At 47.2% G+C, this 19,877-nt stretch overlaps 1 protein-coding gene and 1 pseudogene across 4 annotated transcripts; one reads left to right on the top strand and one right to left on the bottom strand.

The window, feature by feature from the left end:
* The first annotated feature begins 1,690 nt into the window (after window positions 1-1,690).
* On the top strand, window positions 1,691-8,964 carry RPS10 (ribosomal protein S10). 3 transcript variants are annotated; one of them, XM_081095028.1, is made up of 6 exons: window positions 1,691-2,553; window positions 3,576-3,725; window positions 3,951-4,122; window positions 5,683-5,760; window positions 8,076-8,131; window positions 8,875-8,964. In XM_081095028.1, exons 2-6 carry the CDS (start codon window positions 3,576-3,578, stop codon window positions 8,914-8,916), a joined length of 498 nt encoding a protein of 165 aa, XP_080951154.1. In that variant the 5' UTR covers window positions 1,691-2,553; the 3' UTR covers window positions 8,917-8,964. The 3 variants fall into 3 exon arrangements, with proteins under 3 accessions (XP_080951154.1, XP_080951155.1, XP_080951153.1); XM_081095029.1 differs by having other exon boundaries at window positions 2,548-3,050; XM_081095027.1 differs by lacking the exon at window positions 1,691-2,553 and adding an exon at window positions 2,735-3,050 and having other exon boundaries at window positions 3,576-3,844.
* A 7,987-nt stretch (window positions 8,965-16,951) lies between these two features.
* On the bottom strand, window positions 16,952-17,330 carry LOC308521559 (cytochrome c-like; annotated as a pseudogene). The gene has a single exon. The product of its transcript is annotated as a cytochrome c-like (transcript).
* Between the last annotated feature and the right edge of the window lie 2,547 nt (window positions 17,331-19,877).

The raw sequence follows: 19,877 nt of genomic DNA, 5'->3' as shown, positions 1-19,877 counted from the left end.
CTTAGATTCACTTGTTGATAGATGCATATTTGTTGTTCATAATTTGTATCTTTACCTTTTTCTTCCTCTTCCTCTTCTTAAAGGATACCTTTCAGCATTTCATATAATCCTGGTTTGGTGGTGATGAACTCCTTTAGCTTTTCCTTATCTGTGAAGCTCTTTATCTGACCTTCAATTCTGAATGATAGCTTTGCTGGATAAAGTAATCTTGGTTGTAGGTTCTTGGTGTTCATCACTTTGAATATTTCTTGCCACTCCCTTCTGGCCTGCAAAGTTTCTGTTGAGAAATCAGCTGACAGTCGTATGGGTATTCCCTTGTAGGTAACTGAGTTTCTTTCTCTTGCTGTTTTTAAGATTCTCTCTTTGTCTTTTGCTCTTGGCATTTTAATTATGATGTGTCTTGGTGTGGTCCTCTTTGGATTCCTTTTGTTTGGGGTTCTCCGCGCTTCTTGGACCTGTAAGTCCATTTCTTTCACCAGGTGAGGGAAGTTTTCTGTCATTATTTCTTCAAATAGGTTTTCAATATCTTGCTCTCTCTCATCTTCTGGCACCCCTATAATTCTGATGTTGGTACGCTTGAAGCTGTCCCAGAGGCTCCTTACACTATCCTCGCATTTTTGGATTCTTTTTTCATTTTGCTTTTCCGGTTGGGTGTTTTTTGCTTCCTCGCATTTCAAATCATTGACTTGATTCTTGCGCTCCTCTGTTCTGCTGCCGGGAGTCTGTATGATATTCTTTATTTCAGTCAGTGTATGCTTAATTTCTAGTTGGTTCCCCAATATAACATCGAGGGTCTCATTAGTTTTCTTGTAGATCTCATTAAGTTTATCGGCGGCTTCTAAACAGTTCTTGAGAGACCTTAAAAGTGTGGTTCTGAACTCTAGATCTTCCATTGACAATTTTGTCCTGTTTCTTTGTCTCTGCATTTTGTTATGCTTCCTTGGTGCACCCCCTAGTGGCCTTTGTGTGCAGTCTTGTAGCTAATTCCAGGGAGGGTTTGCCCTCCAGGCCAAGTGGCTATGAGAATCAGCTGTGTCAGCAGTGAGAGAACTTCTGTCCTCTAGGGAGGTGCTAATCTGGCGTTTGCCTGAGGCTATCCGGCAAATGCCTCGGTGCAGGGCTTGGGCGGGGCGGGTCGCACAGGATCAACAGGGTGGGCCAGAGAGAGCAGTTATGGCCGCTCTCAGTCCTGTCCCCAGGGGCTCTGCCTCTCTGAGTCCCAGCAATGGCTGCAAAGCTCGGAGGGAAAGCTGCACTCGCTCTGACTGAAGCCAGGCGGTCCCGCTTCTCCCGTTTGAGTCTGGGTCCCTAAAGACTCGCCCGGATCTGGAGCTCAGAGTCTGCGACTCCCTCCCGATTGAAAACGCCAACCGCACCCTCCGCCGCCAGCCCGCTCCGCGCGCGCACTCCGCACCTCAGAATTTGACTTCAGCACTGCGCCTCCTCTGAGTGTCCGTGTGCGTTTCTCTTTACTCCTAGCTGTAGGACTTCCACTCAGCCAGCGTTCCAGTGGTTCTGGGTGATGTCCCTCTGTCTTTTAGTTTCACTTTTGAAGTAGTTGTTCAAAGCAGCAAACTCCGGCGTTAACCTATGCCGCCATCTTGGTTCTCCGCTATTAACTTTAATAGGAAAAAACTCTCAGTAAGAAAACAGGCAATGGAGATGAAAAATTTAAAGAAAAAAATGTTTTATCACAGAAGTAACCAAGAAGAGCAAATTACAAGAGCAATGAGATTAGTGTGTACTTTTTCACTCAACAGCTACACCTCCAGGAATTTATTCTAAGTAAAATGTTGGGCAAGGGTGCAGGTGTGTGTGGCATTGTTACAGAGAGTAGGGAAGGATTTAATATATGTCCAATCATAGAGTGGAAAAGAACACATACTTTGCTTGGGTGTATATGAGTGATTATTTTTGGTTGATAGGATTGTTTTTATTTTTATTTTTTTAAAATATATTTTATTGCTTTTTTACAGAGAGGAAGGGAGAGGGATAGAAAGTTAGAAACATCCATGAGAGAGAAGCATCGATTAGCTGCCTCCCGCACACCCCCTACTAGGGATGTGCCTGCAACCAAGGTACATGCCCTTGACCGGAATGGAACCTGGGACCCTTCAGTCTGCAGGCCGACGCTCCATCCAGTGAGCCAAATGGCTAGGCTAGGGCAATAGGATTGTTTTTAAAAAGTCTTTTATTATTGTTATTGTTATTACTCTGTATGTTCTCTCTTTTTCCCCCGCTCAAAGCGCATGTATTCCTTGCATAATATTAAGTTAAATGATTGCTGGGAATAAAGAAGCAGCGTGTTTCTAAGGAGCCTGCCCAAGCAGAAAAGTGACCATTGCCTGACAAACGCGGCGGCGGGGTTTCCACGGGCCGGTGTGGGTCAGGGTTTGCAGCTGCCGAGCCGCCAGTCTCTCAGGCACCGCCGAGGCCACCCCAGGCTTGTGCGCGGGTCCTGACGGGGGGCGGGGCACGCCGGCCCGGAAGAGACGCCGCGCCGCGCATGCCCCTTCCTTTCTAGCTCGGGCCCGGGACACAGCAGCTGTCGCGGTGAGTTCCCGTGGAGCGCGGGCTCCATCGGCCTCCATCCTGGCCCTCTCGCCGCCGCAGTCGCTGCGCTTCCCCGTGGTTGGGGCGAGGGGACCCCTCTCCCACTGCGCGCTCGCTCATTTCTGAGTAGAGAGGGGCCGGGGGCGCACGCCGGGGGATAGTGGGGCGCTGTTGGCGAAGATCGGCGTCCCGATGGCGGAGGGCGGAGGAGGGAAGGATGAAGCCCTTGCGTGGCGGTGCCTGGGCGAGGCTAGGAGGACTGTACCCCGCTCGCCCACTCTTCACCCCGGGTGCCTCTTTGCTTGGCCCTGGGGCTCTCGTTTGCGGGGAGAGGGGTAGGAAATGAGGGTGCGGAGGCCTTGGCCCTTGGGCTGCGCGTCGACGGCCCGTCGTGAGAAGAGACTTCCCTGGCCTCCCGTGGCCCGCCTGAAAGTGCAGCCTCGCCGCGCGCCCCGTGGCACCGGTGTTGATGGTCCCGGATACTCAGAGAACGCGGGGTCTGCGCCCCGTTATTCCTTTACGGTTGTGGGTGGAAGTTTGAAGCGGGTGTGCACCCCCGTTTTGTTTTAATGCCTTGGTAACTTCCTTCTCACCTGCAGTGTTTTCGGGGCTGGAGGTGGGAGCTGGTAACTGGTGGGTGTCAGTCTACAGAGTTTGAATCCCTCCTGCCCGCACGTGTTTTGTTTTGTTTTTTACACTGAAAACCTTTATTGTTCCTCCACGGGCACCAGTGGGCCCGGCCTCCAGTCCCCTTGGCAAGGTCCCTGCCCACAGACTACTGCCTGGGCCCAACCAGGCCACGGTGCCGCCTACAGGCTGCCCACCTGGCTCCCAGCCCAAGGGGCAGAGCTCCTGACTTGGGGGCCGCCTCGCTGTCAGCCCTCAGCACCGGGGCCTCGGGCCGCTGCCTGCACGTTTTGTTTGAGATTTCAGCCCATGGGACGGTGGTTTCGTGGGTCTTGAACTCGGTTCCTGACCCCCTGGCCACATTGCTTAGAGATGCTCTCGCTTTCTCCCTGTAGATGTTGATGCCCAAGAAGAACCGGATCGCCATTTACGAGCTCCTCTTCAAGGAGGGGGTGATGGTGGCCAAGAAGGACGTGCACATGCCCAAGCACCCCGAGCTGGCGGACAAGAACGTGCCCAATCTCCACGTCATGAAGGCCATGCAGGTAGCCGGCCGGGCGCTGCTGGAGTGGGTGCCGATGGAGGGGTTTTCGGCGGCCGCCCAAGGCCAGTGCCAAGGAGGTCAGGACAGCCCGCGCTGCTTGCTGCCTTGAGGGGCCGTGAGGTAGATGCACCTGAACCCCTGCCTCCTGCGCAGCCAGCTCCCCCTGCACCGCGCTCCTAGCGTCCAGCCTCCGGTTAGGGCTCAGCCGCGGTTTTCTGTCTTGCAGTCTCTCAAGTCCCGGGGCTACGTGAAGGAGCAGTTTGCCTGGAGGCACTTCTACTGGTACCTCACCAACGAGGGCATCCAGTATCTCCGCGATTACCTGCACCTGCCCCCGGAGATCGTGCCCGCCACCTTGCGCCGCAGCCGCCCTGAGACCGGCCGCCCAAGGCCCAAAGGTACGGTGCCCACATAAGTGCCTCCGACGGCCTGCTCTGCACCAGCTCTTCCCGGGAGCGGCACATGGGAGGGGGGCGTTGTGGGGCAGACGGGAGGGGTCTTACAATCGGCCATGGGTGCCAGCTGTAGAGGCTCTGGCTTGCAGGTCAAGTCCTGAGACCTCTGTCCCCTCGGAGGAGACTGGTAATGGATCTGGACTCAGGCCCTCAGGTTACCCCAGGAGACGGCACTCACACAGAATATGAGTCTGTGACCAGACCTGTGTGGTAGAGCATTGAGTAACTTTGGGAAAATCACGGTGTGAGCGTTTCTGCTTCATGTGTGGATGGGGGGGGGGGGGGGGCGGATTATCTACTGGCTCACAGTCATGTTTTTCCTTGGGTTCTGAAGAACTTGTCACAAGAGCTTTGTAAGCTTGGGTAATGAGGTGGGACGGAGATCTATACAGCGATGGCCGTGGCTTCCAGGTTCCACTGGGGAGACTCCATGGAGCTCAGGAAACTGTTTTCCAAATGCTCCCAAGGGGCTTCTGGTGGTCGAGTGGGTTGTGCATCTAGAGCAGAAGTCTACACCGCACCTAGGAGCCCGTTGTCTGCCCCACAGACTTGATTTAGTGTGCCTGTGCGCGACCTGGCATTTATTTTAGCCACTCGCTTCAGGTTCAGTTTTATTTCTTGTACATTAAAGAAGGGTTTGCCTGGGCTGATGTGACTCAATGGTTAGAGCGTTGGCCTGAGCACCGAAGGGTCATGGGTTCAATTACTGGTTAAGGGCACATGCCTGGGTTGTAGGTTCGATTCCCAGCCCCAGTCAGGGTGCATGTAGGAAGCAACCAATGGATGTGTCTCTCACATCGATGTTTTTCTCTTCCTCCCTCCTACTCTCTTAAAACAAAAAAAAATAGAAAAAATATCTTCAGATAAGGATTACCACCACCACCCCCACCCCCCACCCCAAAAAGGTGTTTTAACTATATGGACTCTAAGGTAACTGGGTAGAGAGAATACTAAATTAAACTTCAGTGTTTTTAAGGTACCTTTTAAAATCTGTCTTAATGTATTCACAGCGTGAAGGATGGGTGGAGAAGGGGCAAGGGGCAGGCGGGGACTGAAGGATTCTTGCTGGCCTCTATATTTACATACTTCCTAGTGGAGGTGGGGCTTTCATCTGTGATGCCTCCTCTGTACAGGGAGTTTTCCACTTAAGAGCTGGATCAAGTTCAAAATTTTAGCTATTGGAATGTTTGCAGAAATAGCTGAATTTCTGAGTTTGCCAAGTAATTGGAAAGTGTGCATTATATTGAAAAATACAATAGAAGAAAGCAATCCTTTCGCAGATGTGTGGTATTTTAATTAAGATGTGCGTTTTCCCAGGCCTTCGAGGAGCCCCAATATCAATGACAAGTCTTTCTAGCTGGCAGTCTGGGTGCAGGAGTTCCTGTTCCCATTAACTCCTTACAATGACTAAGATGTTCTCCGGTGAGAAGCGGAGAGCAATTCCAGATTTCTGGGCCTGAAGGGAACCCATCGCCCATGTTCACCGTGTGGTTTACTGTGTAGGTCTGGAGGGCGAGCGACCTGCAAGGCTCACACGAGGGGAAGCCGACAGAGACACCTACAGACGGAGTGCTGTGCCCCGTGAGTAGCGGTCGTCTGTGTGGGGCAGTGAGGGTGGAACCTGGATTCTCCGTCGGCTCTGGCTGGGGTCCTTTGTGCTTCTTGCCTTTTGCAGGGGTTTGATGGGTGGGGACTGGGGGAAACACCCTTTGACCTAGGGACAGACTTAGGTTGAAGTCCTTTAACGAGAGCAAACTGAAAACTTTCAGGAAAGCAACATGGTTTTATTTTGTGGTTGTGTTCCTGTGTTGTAAGCTCTTTGAAGGTAGGGTCCACTCAAATTTGTTTTCTTATTCAAAAATAGTGTAAAATCTTGTTTTATTATATTTTAAATATTCATTTATTAAATTAATTGGGGTGACTGGTCAAAATGAACATACAGGTTTCAGGTGTGGGTTTTTATGTTACAAGAAATGTATACTGCACCGTGTACCCATCACCCAAAGTCACATCTTCTGTCACCTTATAGTAGGACCCCCTTCTGTAAAATCTTGTTTTAAATAGCAAATATTAGCACTGACTTGGAACAACAGACGCTTGTTCATTCAGCAAATATATATTGAGTGCCTGTGGTGTGCTGGACACTGTCCTAGGAGCTGAGGAGACAGTAGTGTACATAACATTAAAAGGCCCCTCTCTCATTGAACTTGCATTTTAGTGATAGGAGATGGATAAGCAAAAATAAGTAACATAATAATATGTCCCAAAGATGTGGATGCTACAGGAAAATTAAAGTGTGTGTGTAATTTTCAGTAATATTGCAGAATTGAGATTTAAGCAAACACCTGATGGAGCAGGAGAGGAGCCATCCAGTAGCTACCTGGGGAAGGCATCTGGCCTGTCTTAAGCGACAGAAGACAGTTGGAGAATCTGATAAGGATTGTGGGTCTTACGGTCTATGGGCCGTGAGAGAACTTGGGGTTTTACTCTTGGGTAGGATGGGGAGCCATTGGTGTTTGCAGAGGAGTGGTAGGAAGAGTCACTCTGTCTTCGTTGCAGAAACAAAATTGTGTTACAAAAACAAGGTATAAAGGAATTTTTACTGACATCACTCTTGCCTCCCTCTAGTCGTGGTTCCTGATTAAATGAGCACTTGACCTGAATACCTTACACTACAGGATAGTAGTAATGAATTCCTCTGGCAAACCTGCTCTCCATTTAGAGAAAGTTAGCGGTTGCTCTTATTAGAAGTCACACCACATGGGAAACCAGTCAGGGAATGGTGCTACAGGGGATGTGACAGTTGGGACCAAGCCTCAGGGTGGGTTCTCAAGTTTAGGGGAGTGAGCATTTCAGTCAAGAGGTGAACATGAACAAAGGTATGGAGATGGAGAAGACACTGACTGACTGGTCAAGGAGGCAGGGGAGTGAGCAGACAGGAGCCTGTGGTGGATGTGGTCTGAAATGGGCCAAAGGGACCCCAATTTGAACAAGATTTCCTGAAACCATACTCACTGTTGACCCTGGTGCCCCACCCCTGCAGTGTGAACTATAAAATTTCCTCGTGGCCACACTTAATGCAAATGGAAATAGTTCACATGAATGTTAATTTTTAAAAATTTATCTTTATTGTTAAAAGTATTATAATGGCCCTAGCTGGTTTGGCTCAGTGGTTGGGGCGTTGGCCTTCGGGCTGAGGGGTCCCAGGTTCGATTCTAGTCAGGGCACATGTCCGGGTTGCAGGCTCGATCATCAGTAGAGGGCATGCATGAGGCAGCCAATCAGTGATTCTCATGATTGATGTTTCTGTCTCTCCTCCCTTCCTCTCTGAAATCAATTAAAAAAAAAAAGTATTACAATGTCCCCTCTTTTCCTCCCATTGATCTCTACCCCACTGAATGTTAATTTTCTAACCTATATAAACATTAATGAGATTTTGCATTCTCTTAAGTCTTGAAATCTCATAAGTAGTGTATGCAAACCTCAGTTTGGACTAGTGGCTGCTGGACAGGGCAGCACAGATCTTTCCTCTTGCTTTCCCATGGTCATAATGAAGTTGTTTTTTGCTTCTGTGGGCCATTGTGTTCTTTACCTTTTAGTTCTTCATTGAGCTCCCTTGTAAGCTAGTTGCTAATCTGAAGCATGTAGTGATGGGAAGTGGCGGTCAGGGCAGCCTTCCTGGAGGAGGCAGTAGTTTGGACTGTGAGTTTTGAAGGATGACTTAAGGAAGGCTGCCTTGGGAGAGGGAGGGGGCAAAGTGGCTCAGAAGGTGTAATTCACTTGTACTTCATGGGGTCTGTTTGCTGACATGGCTTTCCCTGCAAGATTGGGTTGGGTGACTTACCTGCAGTGGATGGGACCATGTGATGAATCTGAACTGGTGTTTCTCGTTCCAGCTGGTGCTGACAAGAAAGCTGAGGCCGGGGCTGGGTCAGCAACCGAATTCCAGTTTGTGAGTATTCCTTCCCTGTTTGCTATCCATGAGCTGTCACTGTTATGGCCTCAGCCCTGTGGGTCCCACCCCTCATTCCCCGCTCTCCCCCCAAAACCCCACAAATTCCAAATAAGGTTTTCACGTTAAGACGGAAACTTTTTTTAGTACATAGATACTGCATTGAGTCTCACAGATCAATACTACATGTAGCATAGTGGTCTTTTCTATTTCTTTTGTAATGACCATATCCCTTTAGTTTCATGAACCAAAACTTACGGTTGAGACTCTATCACTGGTGAGTGGGCTCTAGAACCCAGGAGGACTGGAACCAAATCCTCTGTTTTCCTTCAGATGGTGTGATCTGTGCCCCAGTTTCTCACCTATAAAATAGAGGCGATTGTAGCTATCTCAGGGTGATTGTGAGATTAGGTAATCCAGGTCAAGTGCTTGTGTGGGGGCTGGGCTCTCACTGGAACAGCAGCTGCCCTGTAGCACAGTGAAAGGGGGCGGGGGGTGGCAGACACAAGGTCTTGTCCGGTGCTGTGGCTTCTCTGTGTGTATATGTGAGCACACTCTTGAATGGGTGTCCATATTCCCGTTTTACAAATGAGGAAACAGTCTGAAAAGTGATTGTGGCCCTATAGCCAATAGGGCAAGGCTAGGGCTTAGGACCTGCACTCTCTGAGGGGAGCCCCACCAGTGATGAGGAGGCCTGCTGTTCCGCTGACTGCTAACGCGATGTCCTGTGCTTTCTCTTACAGAGAGGCGGATTTGGTCGTGGACGTGGTCAGCCACCTCAGTAAAGTTGGACGGCTTATTTTGTGTTGAATAAACTTGTGGTCAGAAAACAATGCTGTGTGCCCCTGTTTTGTTTGCATTATGGAATGTAAATGGGGCAAGACTGGATTGGTTTGGGGAGTTGTCTTACCCAGGGTGACATCACTTGTTGCTGTAGGACTTGGCTTTGACTTGGACTCTCTTTGTTCCAGCAGACACCTCCCTGCAGAGTCATGGCCAGTGTGGTTACCATTTTGGGAGGCTGTTGGAACGCCAGGCGTCTTCACCAGACCAGCCATGCTGGCTCAGCTCCGTGTGGTGGGAAAGTTGCTATTTTGTTGGTCTTGGAACTGAGATTCTGTGCCTATTTGGGAATATCAGAAGTGCTGGGGAGGTAGGATGTAAGGAAAACCAGGGGAATGGTGTTCAGGCCTACAGTTTACTAATCTCAACCTTAAAGGCTTCAGGATTTACATGTCAAAGGAGGAAACAATGACTTGAGAGTGTACAAAAGCATCTGAAGGGGACTGTCCAGCTGGTTGAAGACCTGGGGTCTTTGTCATTCCATAATCAGACAGTTGGATCTTGTCCTGAGGTGCCTTGGAAAGGGGGTGCATTGTCCAGTTTTCCTGGAGCCTTAGTGAGATGACAAGAAAAGGGTGTCGAGCATTTTCCCTTGGGGTGAAGCGGGATTTAGGTACAGGGAGTCCTGGCCAAGTGGCTCAGTTACAGCATCACCCTGATAGACCAAGGTTGTGATGTCAATCCCATAAAAGTCGGCACTTAAAAGAAGCAACCAATGAATATATAAGTGGAACAAGAAATGGATGTTTCTCTCGAATTAAAAAGAAAATGATGGGACCATTTCTGTGGTCTTGTGCTGCAAACACAGCACAGTGTTGGGAGGGGGTGGTAAAGGTGCAGTCCCATGAGCTTGGACAGAAGCACAGACAGATTTGCTGTGTGACCTGCCTTTGGCTTGACTTGCAGATCAGACCCTGACTAGATGAGTGCAGTATAATGTGCTTCCTAAGCGGGGGTCAAAGCTCTCAAGGCAGCCAGCAAAACTGGCAGCTGAAGTGGGTCTTCGGGGGTACAGGGACGTGGGGGTTATATTTGTGGGGTACAATATTACACAGGTGAGATGTCAAAAATCCTACACAGGTGATTTTGTCTTGGTAGCCACCTATTTCAGTCTTCGTAGGCGTTTGTAATTTAGACCACAAGGTGGCAGCCAAAGGCAACACCAACTCTGCACTTAAACTTGGTCCTGGGAGGTGTGCTTTGGAATCGGATCCACCAATAGGCAGAAGCTTGCTTTGGCAGAAAGCTGGTGTTTGGGGAAGCTGTTTCACTGCTGCCTTGCCAAAGATTGCTTTTTATCCAATTTTTCTGCTGGCTCGAGTGATGTCAGGTGGTTTGCCGGTGTTCACACGCCGTGATTGTTTAACCTGGATTCCATGTGAAACATTAGTAGCTCCTGGCCTTTCTGTCTCATGCTGAGGCCAGCGAGCAAGTGGATGGGTTTTCTCAGCCTTGGTGACTTTCTGGTGCTAAACACCACTTTTTCAACTAGGGCTCTTTGCCAACCCCTTCCCTCGTGATTTCAGTTAGTTCCAGAATGTGTTCTTCAAGATCTCCCAGGGGCGCTGGGAAAACCCGGAGAATCTACAAAGTAGAGGCAGAGCCTGTGGGTAAAAACATGCACATGGTGGTGGCTCTCGCTGCCTGCCAGCGCTTCCTCACATTTTGGTAGATTGAGTGGCCCCTGCCAATCAATAATCATTAATTAGCTGTTCAGGGATCAGTGCCAGTAAGTGCCCTGGAAACAAGCCTTGAAAGTGGCCTTCAAGAACCTCACCGTCTAGTTAGGAAAACAAAGCCAAAGCTATACCTTGAGCCCATGCCAAATGCTACATAAGTATCATGTCCAGGCTGGATTCTGAGGAAGGGTAGGGCAGGGGCCATGAGTGAAGGCTGAAGTGAGGAGCGGGAGCGGGAGACAAGTCGGCATCTTAAAGAGGTTTCTTTTAAAGTGGTATTGGGTTGTGAGACTGATGCCAGACATGGAAGTTGGTTTTTTTATTTTTTGTTTTTTTTTTAATATATTTTATTGATTTTTCACAGAGAGGAAGGAAGAGAGATAGAGAGTCAGAAACATCGATGAGAGAGAAACATCGACCAGCCGCCTCCTGCACATCCCCCACTGGGGATGTGCCCGCAACCCAGGTACATGCCCCTGACCGGAATCGAACCCGGGACCCCTCAGTCCGCAGGCCGACGCTCTATCCACTGAGCCAAACCGGTTTCGGCTGGTTTTGTTTTTTGTTGTGTGTTTTTGTTATTTTAAAAATATATATTTTTATTGATTTCAGAGAGGAAGGGAGAGGGAGAGAGAACTAGAAACATTAATGATGAGAGAGAATCTGATTGGCTGCCTCCAGCACACCCCCTACTGGGGATCGAGCCCGCAACCTGGCCATGTGCTGTGACGAATCAGTGACCTGGTTCATAGATTGACGCTCAACCACTGAGCCACACCAGCTGGGCTGTTTGTGTGTGTGTGTGTGTTTAGTAAAGCTAGGAAAAACAAATGTTTGCTATTAAAAGTGCCTGAGAAGGTCATGTGGGGTACGTGGGTTATGAGGGGCACAGAAAGGCCCACTTGGGCACCTGCATGGGCACATCGTTGGACAAAAGCTTTTGGGGGAGTTTTGGCCCATCTCCCAGGGTTGATCTCCAGGCTGGTAGCTCACTAGTAATCCCTACCCCCACTACTACCAGCAAGAAAGGCATCAGGATTTTTAAAGGAATTTTGGAAACTGACAGCTGAAGATGCATTTTCATAATTTAACAACTTCCCAATATGGACACAAATCCCCTTTCCCTGAAAAATAGATTCCTCTTACAGGCAGTGTCAATAGCAGCTTTGAGTCTGTGACTCTTGAAGTCCTACTTTCGTTTTGTTTTTTAATTGATTTTAGAGAGGAGAAACATTGATTTATTGTTCCACTTATTTATTCATTCACTGGTTGATTCTTGTATGTGCCCTGTCCGGTGATCGAACTGCAACCTTAACATATTGGGACAACACTCTAGCCAACTGAACTACCCAGTTAGGGCAGCCCTACTTCTGTTTTGATGAATTTGGTAGACCTTTAAACAACAGCTACCATGTGCCTATGTCAGATGCTGAGAGACAGTGTTTTTGGAAAGGATGTATCTAACCCTAAAGACAGGGCCCACTAGAACACTCCCTACACCAGGCACTGGCCTCCAGCAGGGCAGTTGGGCCCATGGGGCTAGGAATTCCCCATTCCTACCCTGGGCTCCAGAAGCCAGGTCTGTTAACGAAGCTAAAAGAGCAGCCCAAACTTCTCCAAGATGTGGGAATGCAGTTGGTAGTGGCCCCACAGCAATGGGGGGCGGGGGCTTCTACCACTTCCGCTTTAAGCTGAACCCTCAGGATGGATTTGTCAGTCCTTTTACGTCTTACCTGGAAGAAGTGAGATGGGAGAAAGGAGCCTTGCTGACAGCACTCATTAGGACAGTTGTTTCTAAGCCCGCAGAAGAGGGAGACCCCGGTTTAATCCCTTTGTTCTGGGACAAGGTTTGGCTATTTCCAATGAGGGTAAAGCTCTATTGGCTCAGCGGCAGGGTCAGCCATCTAGGCGAGAGGTGGAGGGCCTTTTTGGTTAGGTTTTCAGGACGAGGACTTGACCTTAGGATGCTGAGGGCAGCTGGCGGTCTGTGGGTAAGAAGGTGACCGGGCTGCGGGGGTAGGGGTGGGGGGAGGCAGGAGTGTACCATCCTCCTGCGCAGCCCTCCCTCCGCCTTGCCCCAGACTGCCGTGAACTTCCCCTGAGAGGTCCCTGCCTCCAGCTTTGCCTCACTTACAACTGCTCTCCATGAGGCAGCCACGGTTATTTTTTGGAAACAAAAATCTGAACAAGGTATTTCCCAGCTTAAAGTTCTTCAAAAGCTCTGTATTGCCTTCTAGAGTCTTTTATTATTATTTTTTCCTATTGGTTTCAGAGAGGAAGGGAGAGGGAGAGAGAGAAACATTAATGATGAGAGAGAAACATCCATCAGCTGCCTCCTGCACGCCCCCTATTGGGGATCGAGCCCGAAACCTGGGCATGTGCCCTTGACCAGAATCAAACCCGAGACCCTTCAGTCCATAGGCCGACGTTCTATCCCCTGAGCCAAACTGGCTAGGGGCCAGTTTAGGGCCTTCTAGAATGTTTTAGAACCTAGACAAATGCAAAACTCCTTTCATGGCCTAACAGGTTCATCACAACTTCCCCTCTGCCTACCAGAGCAATGCTCCGAATCCAGAGTCTGGCTAAGCTGGCTCACGCTCTCCTGGCTTGGGACTTCTTTGCACACAGTGTTCCTTTCACAGGGGAACCTCCCACCCCGCACTCACATGGAGCTCTTATTCATTCTTCATTATTCAGGTTAAATATCACCTCTCAGAAGCCTTTGCTGACAGAACTGCCCCTACTTCAAAGTCCAGTCAGATGCCCCACCTGTTAGTGCCTGCAGCAGCTGAGCTTCAGCAGACTGTATTGGAACCGATGGACACTGTCCATTTCCTCTCGGACACAGCCTTGCTCTGGGGGCCGACTCAGTGCCTCACATGGAGTAGCTCCTTTGTAATTGTTCGCTGCATGAATGATGTCCTGTAAGAAGTTGTCTCTGAAATGCTGTCCCCTTCTATGCAAAAAGAAAAAAAAAGTTTCGGCAGGCCTCAATTGGGAATGCAAAAGTGACTGAGATGCGTGATTGCTACGGAGGTTCTGCTAGAATTAGGGAAGGCAGACCTAGAAATGTACGCTAAGTGGTAGGTGGTCTAGTGGCTACAGCTGGAGTTTTATTGGGGACTTGTGGGGCAGAGGGGAGCAAAGCATATCCAGGGGAAGGCCTCCCACAGTGGGTCACTGGCACCATCTGAGCTTAATCTTCTTTTAAAAATACATTTTTATTGATTTCAAAGAGGAAGGGAGAGGGGGAGAGATAGAAACATCAATGATGAGAGAGAATCATTGATTGGCTGCCTCCTGCACATCCCCTACTGGGGATTGAGCCCACAACGGGGCATGTGCCCTTAACTGTAATCGAACTTGGGACTCTTCAGTCTGCAGGCCAATGCTCTGTCCACTGAGCCAAACCAGCTAGGGCTTAACAGTTGGGACTAAAACAGCATGAAGCAATAATGATGGCTGGGCCAGGAATTTGTGTTATTTTATTCTTTATTTTTTTTCAGTTTCATTGAGGTATAATTGACATAAAATTCATGTATGTAGAGTGTACAATATGATAAATTTTGTCATATGTGTGCATCCATGAAATCAAGATAATAAACATAACCATCAGTCCAAAAGTTTCCTTCTTAGTTTCTAATCCCTAATCCCTCACCCACCCTAACCACCAGGCATCTGCTTTCTGTCAGTATAGATTAGTTTGCCTTTTCTTGAGTTTCATAAAAATGGATTTACACAGTATGCACTCTTTATAGTCTGGCTTCCTTTACTTGCATTAGTGTTGTTGCATGCATCAGTAGTTCCTTTTTGTTGCTGAGTAGTATTCCATTGTATGGATATACCACAGTACTTTATCCGTTTATGTGTTGGTGGGCATTTGGGTTATTTCAAGTTTTTGGCTATTTGACTAATGATGATATACACATTCCTGTACACGTTTTTGTGTGGGAGTGTATTTTCCTTTCTCTTGGTTATATGCCTAGGAATGGAGTTGCTGGGTCGCATGCTAACTCTGTGGTTAACATTTTGAGGAACTGCCGAGCTGTTTTCTCAGGTGGTTGTACCATTTTCCGTTCTCACCAGCAGTGTGTGAGTCTCACTTTCTTCTCATCTATATTGATGTTCTCCTTAGCCTCTTTATTTTAGCCAGTCTAGTAGTTGTGAAGAGTTTGGATTTTATCCTTGGATGATACTGAGCCAGTTAACATCGATCAGCTACCCCCCACCGGGGGTCAAGCCCGCAACCCCAGGCATGCGCCCGGCTGGTGTGGCTCTGTGGTTGAGCGTTGACCCATGAACCAGGTTAGATTCCCGGTCAGGGTAGGTGCCCGGGTTGTGGGCTTGATCCCCAGTGTGGGACATACGGGGCCGGGGGGCAGCTGATCTATGTTTCTCTCTCATCATTGATGTTTCTGTGTCTCCCTCTCCGTTTCTCTCTCAAATCAAGAAGAGTATATTTTCAACAACAACAACAAACAAATAAACAAAAACAATGAACAAAATAAAGATGAGGATTGGTATGGCCAGAGTGCTGGCTGCTTGACAAATACTCGAGCCCCCACTGCAGGAAATAGTAACTTGAATTTGGGTCTGGGCAGTGACCACACTGGGCACAGTGGTCATGGGTAAACCACTCAGTCAATAGAGACCACAATACACATTCAGCCTGCTAACGGGAAGGGGAGGGGGAATCCATCACTTGATTGCTCAGTTTTAGAAAGGGAAACTAGGACAGAATGGGGGCGTGAAGCGGGGGAAATGAAAGGAATTGTTTAAAAAGTTACAGCCCATAGAAAGCCTGGAGCCCGTTTCTCTTTGAAAGTGCTTTATTGGGAGCCCGTGATAAATGCATGGCACAAATCCAAAAGAACAGCCACTTGAAAAATAAGCCCTGCGTGGTTTACTGACATCAAAGAGGCCATTGTGAGGAAAAGGACGCCCGTAAAGTAAGTAAATGTTAAATGGGAGCGGATACCCAAGCTGAAGGAATAAGGAGACCTCAAAACAGCAAAATTTGCAAAAGCTACGAATCAAGTGATATTAAAAAAAATCTAAAAAGTACTAGCGAGAAATGTCAAATAAATCGTTCTAGTTTATTTACGTGCATGGAAAGCAGGTCAGTTTGAGACTCAAGGGGCATCAGTTCATTAATGTACAAAAAGTGCATTGGGGAGACCGACAGATGACAGTGACTGACTGACATCTTTGCCTCCATCACAGAGATTTTCCTTTCCATTAAATTTTTTTGAAAAACTTTATTATGGAAAATTTCAAACAAATGTAAGATAAACATAAGAGTATGATAAACCAGCATATACTCACCACTGAGCTTTAACGGCCATCAATGTTCTGTTATCCTTGTTACATCGATACCTATACCCACTCCCCTCTAACCCCTAACGCAATCATTTCTTTAGTCCGGTTTATGGAGATATAATTTACATGCAGCAAAAGTCATCCTCTTTCAGAATACAGTTCTGCGGGTTTTTTTGGTTTGTTTTGTTTTGAACTGTGACTTTGTTTTTAATTATCTTAAGCCTTATGATGACATAATTTACAATTTTGTGTTGATCTATTCTCTACTTTAATCCTAGTGAGCTGGCAAAAGCACCATTACCAATCATACACATATAGTCAATGAATAGCTATTCAAGACAATCCTGAATTATAACTTAGTCTGACCTAAAGAATTCACAGAGTTTGCTCTTATATCTTGTCACGCTGAATTTTAAAAGCACCTGACCTTAAAGATCATCTATAAAATGTAGAAGGGTTAAATACTCTTTATTTGATATTATACAGAAGCCACACTAAAATGCCTTTCATTCAGTAAAAGGCAACAGTTTAGATACAGGGAATTTTATAAATTGGCATAGTTGGGACCAAAGAGATAAAATGGTCACTGCCAGCTTATCTGCTGCCCTTCCTTTTAACAGGCTAATGAACACAACTTGAAACACAGGCTAGTCTTGCAGGTCTAAGACAATGAAGGGTTTTCCTCCGAATTTAAACATATTAACACAACCAGTCATATAAATCTAAATGTAAGCCAATCTCCTACAGGTTTGGAGATGGCACTCGCCACCTCTGTGAAAAGCTGAACGCTAGGAATCAAGTCCAACCATATTGTTAGAAGGGAGGACAGTGACAGTGCTTGCTGAACCAAAATGATCATCAAAGCTCAAAAGCTGGCTGTATTCACTTAACCACAAGCCAATCTCATTTAAATCAGGACTGCCCGAAAGAAATGCTCTATTAGCCATTCATGATCTGAATTCTGGTGTATGAGATCGATTTAAATATGGTACACATAAAAAAGGTCATGAGACATTTGTAATAAATAAGGCAGTGGCCAACTATTACTCATGAGTAGTTTTTTGAGATAAGCTATCAAGTCTGTCCTTTCTGCACTCTTCTCAAGGCCAGCAAAGAGCATTTTTGTTCCAGGGATGCACTTCTTGGGATTATCCAAATACTCCATCGGTGTAGCCTCACCCCAGGTGATACCTTAGTTCTTGTTGCATCCGTCGAAGAAAATCCAGGGGCCTGACCTGTCTTTCACCCAAAGAGACATGGAGATTTGACCCAGTCTTGTGCTTGCCTCCCTTTTCCACAGTATGGCACTGGGCACACTTCTGAACAAAAATCTTCTTGCCCTTCTCAACATCACCCATTTTTAGTCGCGCACAACACAGAGATCCCCACTCACAAGCAGGACGTCCCGCTCTTTCAGTTCTGAGTTTTGATAAACAGATACAGCTGTGTAACCACAGTGACGCTAGAGAACCTTTCCATCACCCTAAAAAGTCCCCATGCTGCCCCTTTGTGGGCAACAATACCCTCCCTGCCAACCACTGTTCTTGGTCTCTATAATCTTGCCTTTTCTAGAATATCAGATGAAGGGAACCATTATGATCTCTTTTGTGGCTGATTTTCTTTATTTATTGGTTAATTTTAAAAAGGGAGGGAGGGAGAGAGAGAAACATTCATGTGAGAGAGAAACCGATTGGTTGCCCCCGCATGCACTCCAACCAGGAACAAACCTGCAACTTAGGCATGTGCTCGGAACGGGAATCGAACCCACAACCTTTCAGTGTGTGTGATGATGCTCCAACCAACTGAGCCACACCGGCAGGGCTTGTGTCTGGTTTCTTCTGCTCAGCATACTGTTTTGAGATTCTTCCATGATGTTGCATGTATCACTAGTTTATTCCTATTTTTTTGTTGTGTAGTAGTCCATTGTGTGGCTGTACTACAGTTTATTCGTGTTGATTTTTTTAATACAGGAATTTGGGATAAAATTGACACTGAAATATACAGATCTTAACCCCACCCTTTTGAGGAATGGATACAACCATGTAACTCACACCCCTGTTAAAGAAAGAGAAAAGCAGCCCTGACACCCAGGAGATGCCTGACCCTTACAGCTGGCCGTGGCATGTTTGAAGTTGGCCCAGTGCTCACAGTGAGGCCTGTCATTCTCCTGTTATAAGCAGTGTCATCAAACAGCAGCAGCAGAACACAGTCATTTTGTGACTCGGATAAAGTAGACAAAAATAAAGATCACTTTATAATCTTACCGAATCACAGACAAAAACAAGTCCACTGTGTAAACCACTGAAATATCCAACATCCCCTTCCCCAGCTAACGAGTGCTGCTTCTCTACCAGGTGTAGCTTTGGCCACGTCCATTCCTCCCTCCTTCTAAGGAAGATGTTTAAAGATAATCACCTGCTTCCTGATAACATCCAATCCAGAGCAAAGCCCTGCTTCCTTAACACCTCCCCCAAATCACCTAACACAAACCAAATCCTAAAACGAGTCATTCTTAACACCGTCTTCCTGAGACCCCTGCTTCCCCGTGGTGCGTGTTCTCCCTCATTGCAAGGAGCAAGAAACTCAACCTCGTTAAACTACAGGAATATTCTTGGCTTGGGGCTGGAGGGCATTGGTACCCGTATATTAAGATGCAGCACATTTCACTTTCCCATAAAATTTCCTCCTATCCCTTCCCAGTTAATCCACCCACTGTCACAGATGGACGTCCGTGTTGTGTGGCTGTTGTGAGTAAAGCTGCTGTGAATGTTTCGTAGAAGTCTTTTGTGGCATGGGTTCATTTTCCTAGGTGTACTAGTTTCCTATTGCTGCTATAACAAATTAGTACAGACTTAGTGGCATAAGGCAACACAGACGTGTGAGCTCACAATTCTAATGGTCAGAAATCCAAAATGGGTCAGCATTTTGTTCCTCTGGCAGCTTTGGGAAGAATCTGTTCGTGCCTTCTCTAGAAGCCACCTGCATTCCATGGCCTATTTCTCCATCTTAAAGCCAGCAGGACAGCATCTTTATTTTTTTTTTTTTTTAATATATTTTATTGATTTTTTACAGAGAGGAAGGGAGAGAGATAGAGAGTTAGAAACATCGATGAGAGAGAAACATCGACCAGCTGCCTCCTGCACATCTCCCACTGGGGATATGCCCGCAGCCCAGGTACATGCCCCCGACCGGAATCGAACCCGGGACCTTTCAGTCCGCAGGCCGACGCTCTATCCACTGAGCCAAACCGGTCTCGGCAGGACAGCATCTTTAACCTCTCTCTCTCTCTGACCTCTGCTCTCATCACATCTCCTCTGTCTCCGATTCTCCTTTCTCCTCTTTCCCTTATAAGACCCATATGATTACAATAGGCCCACCGAGGGTAATGTTCCCTATCTCAAAATCCTTAACATAGTCACATCTGCAAAGTCCCTTGCCCATGTAAGTATTGTACTCCCAGGTTCTGGGGATTATGTGGATATATTTGGGGGAGGGGGTGGCTATTATTTTGCCCATCACACTGAGTGGAATTGCTTGGTTTTTAGGAGGAGATATGTTTAACTTTACTAGACGTTGCCAAACAGTTCTCCTAAGTGTTGGTACTATTTTATATTCTGAACAGCAATGTGACAGTTCATTACTTGACTTCCTCACATACATCTGATGCTGTCATTCTTAAGCTTAGCCATTCTGATACAGATGTAGTGGTATCTCGTAGTTTGTTTTTAATTTGCATTACATTGATTACCAATGGTGTTTTTTGTGCTTATTGGCCATTTGTATATTATTCTTTTGGAAGTATCTATTCAATTACTTTGCCCAAGTCTTTACAAGTCCTTCATCAAGACCTATATTTTATGAATATTTTTTCAGTCTGTGGCTTGATTATCCATTTTATTTTTATT

This window comes from Myotis nattereri (assembly GCF_964212035.1).
Source record: "Myotis nattereri genome assembly, chromosome: 6".
In the NCBI taxonomy this organism is placed as follows: Eukaryota; Metazoa; Chordata; class Mammalia; order Chiroptera; family Vespertilionidae; genus Myotis; species Myotis nattereri.
The sequence above is the reverse complement of the archived record's forward strand: the minus strand, read 5'-3'. Positions and strand labels throughout refer to the sequence as shown.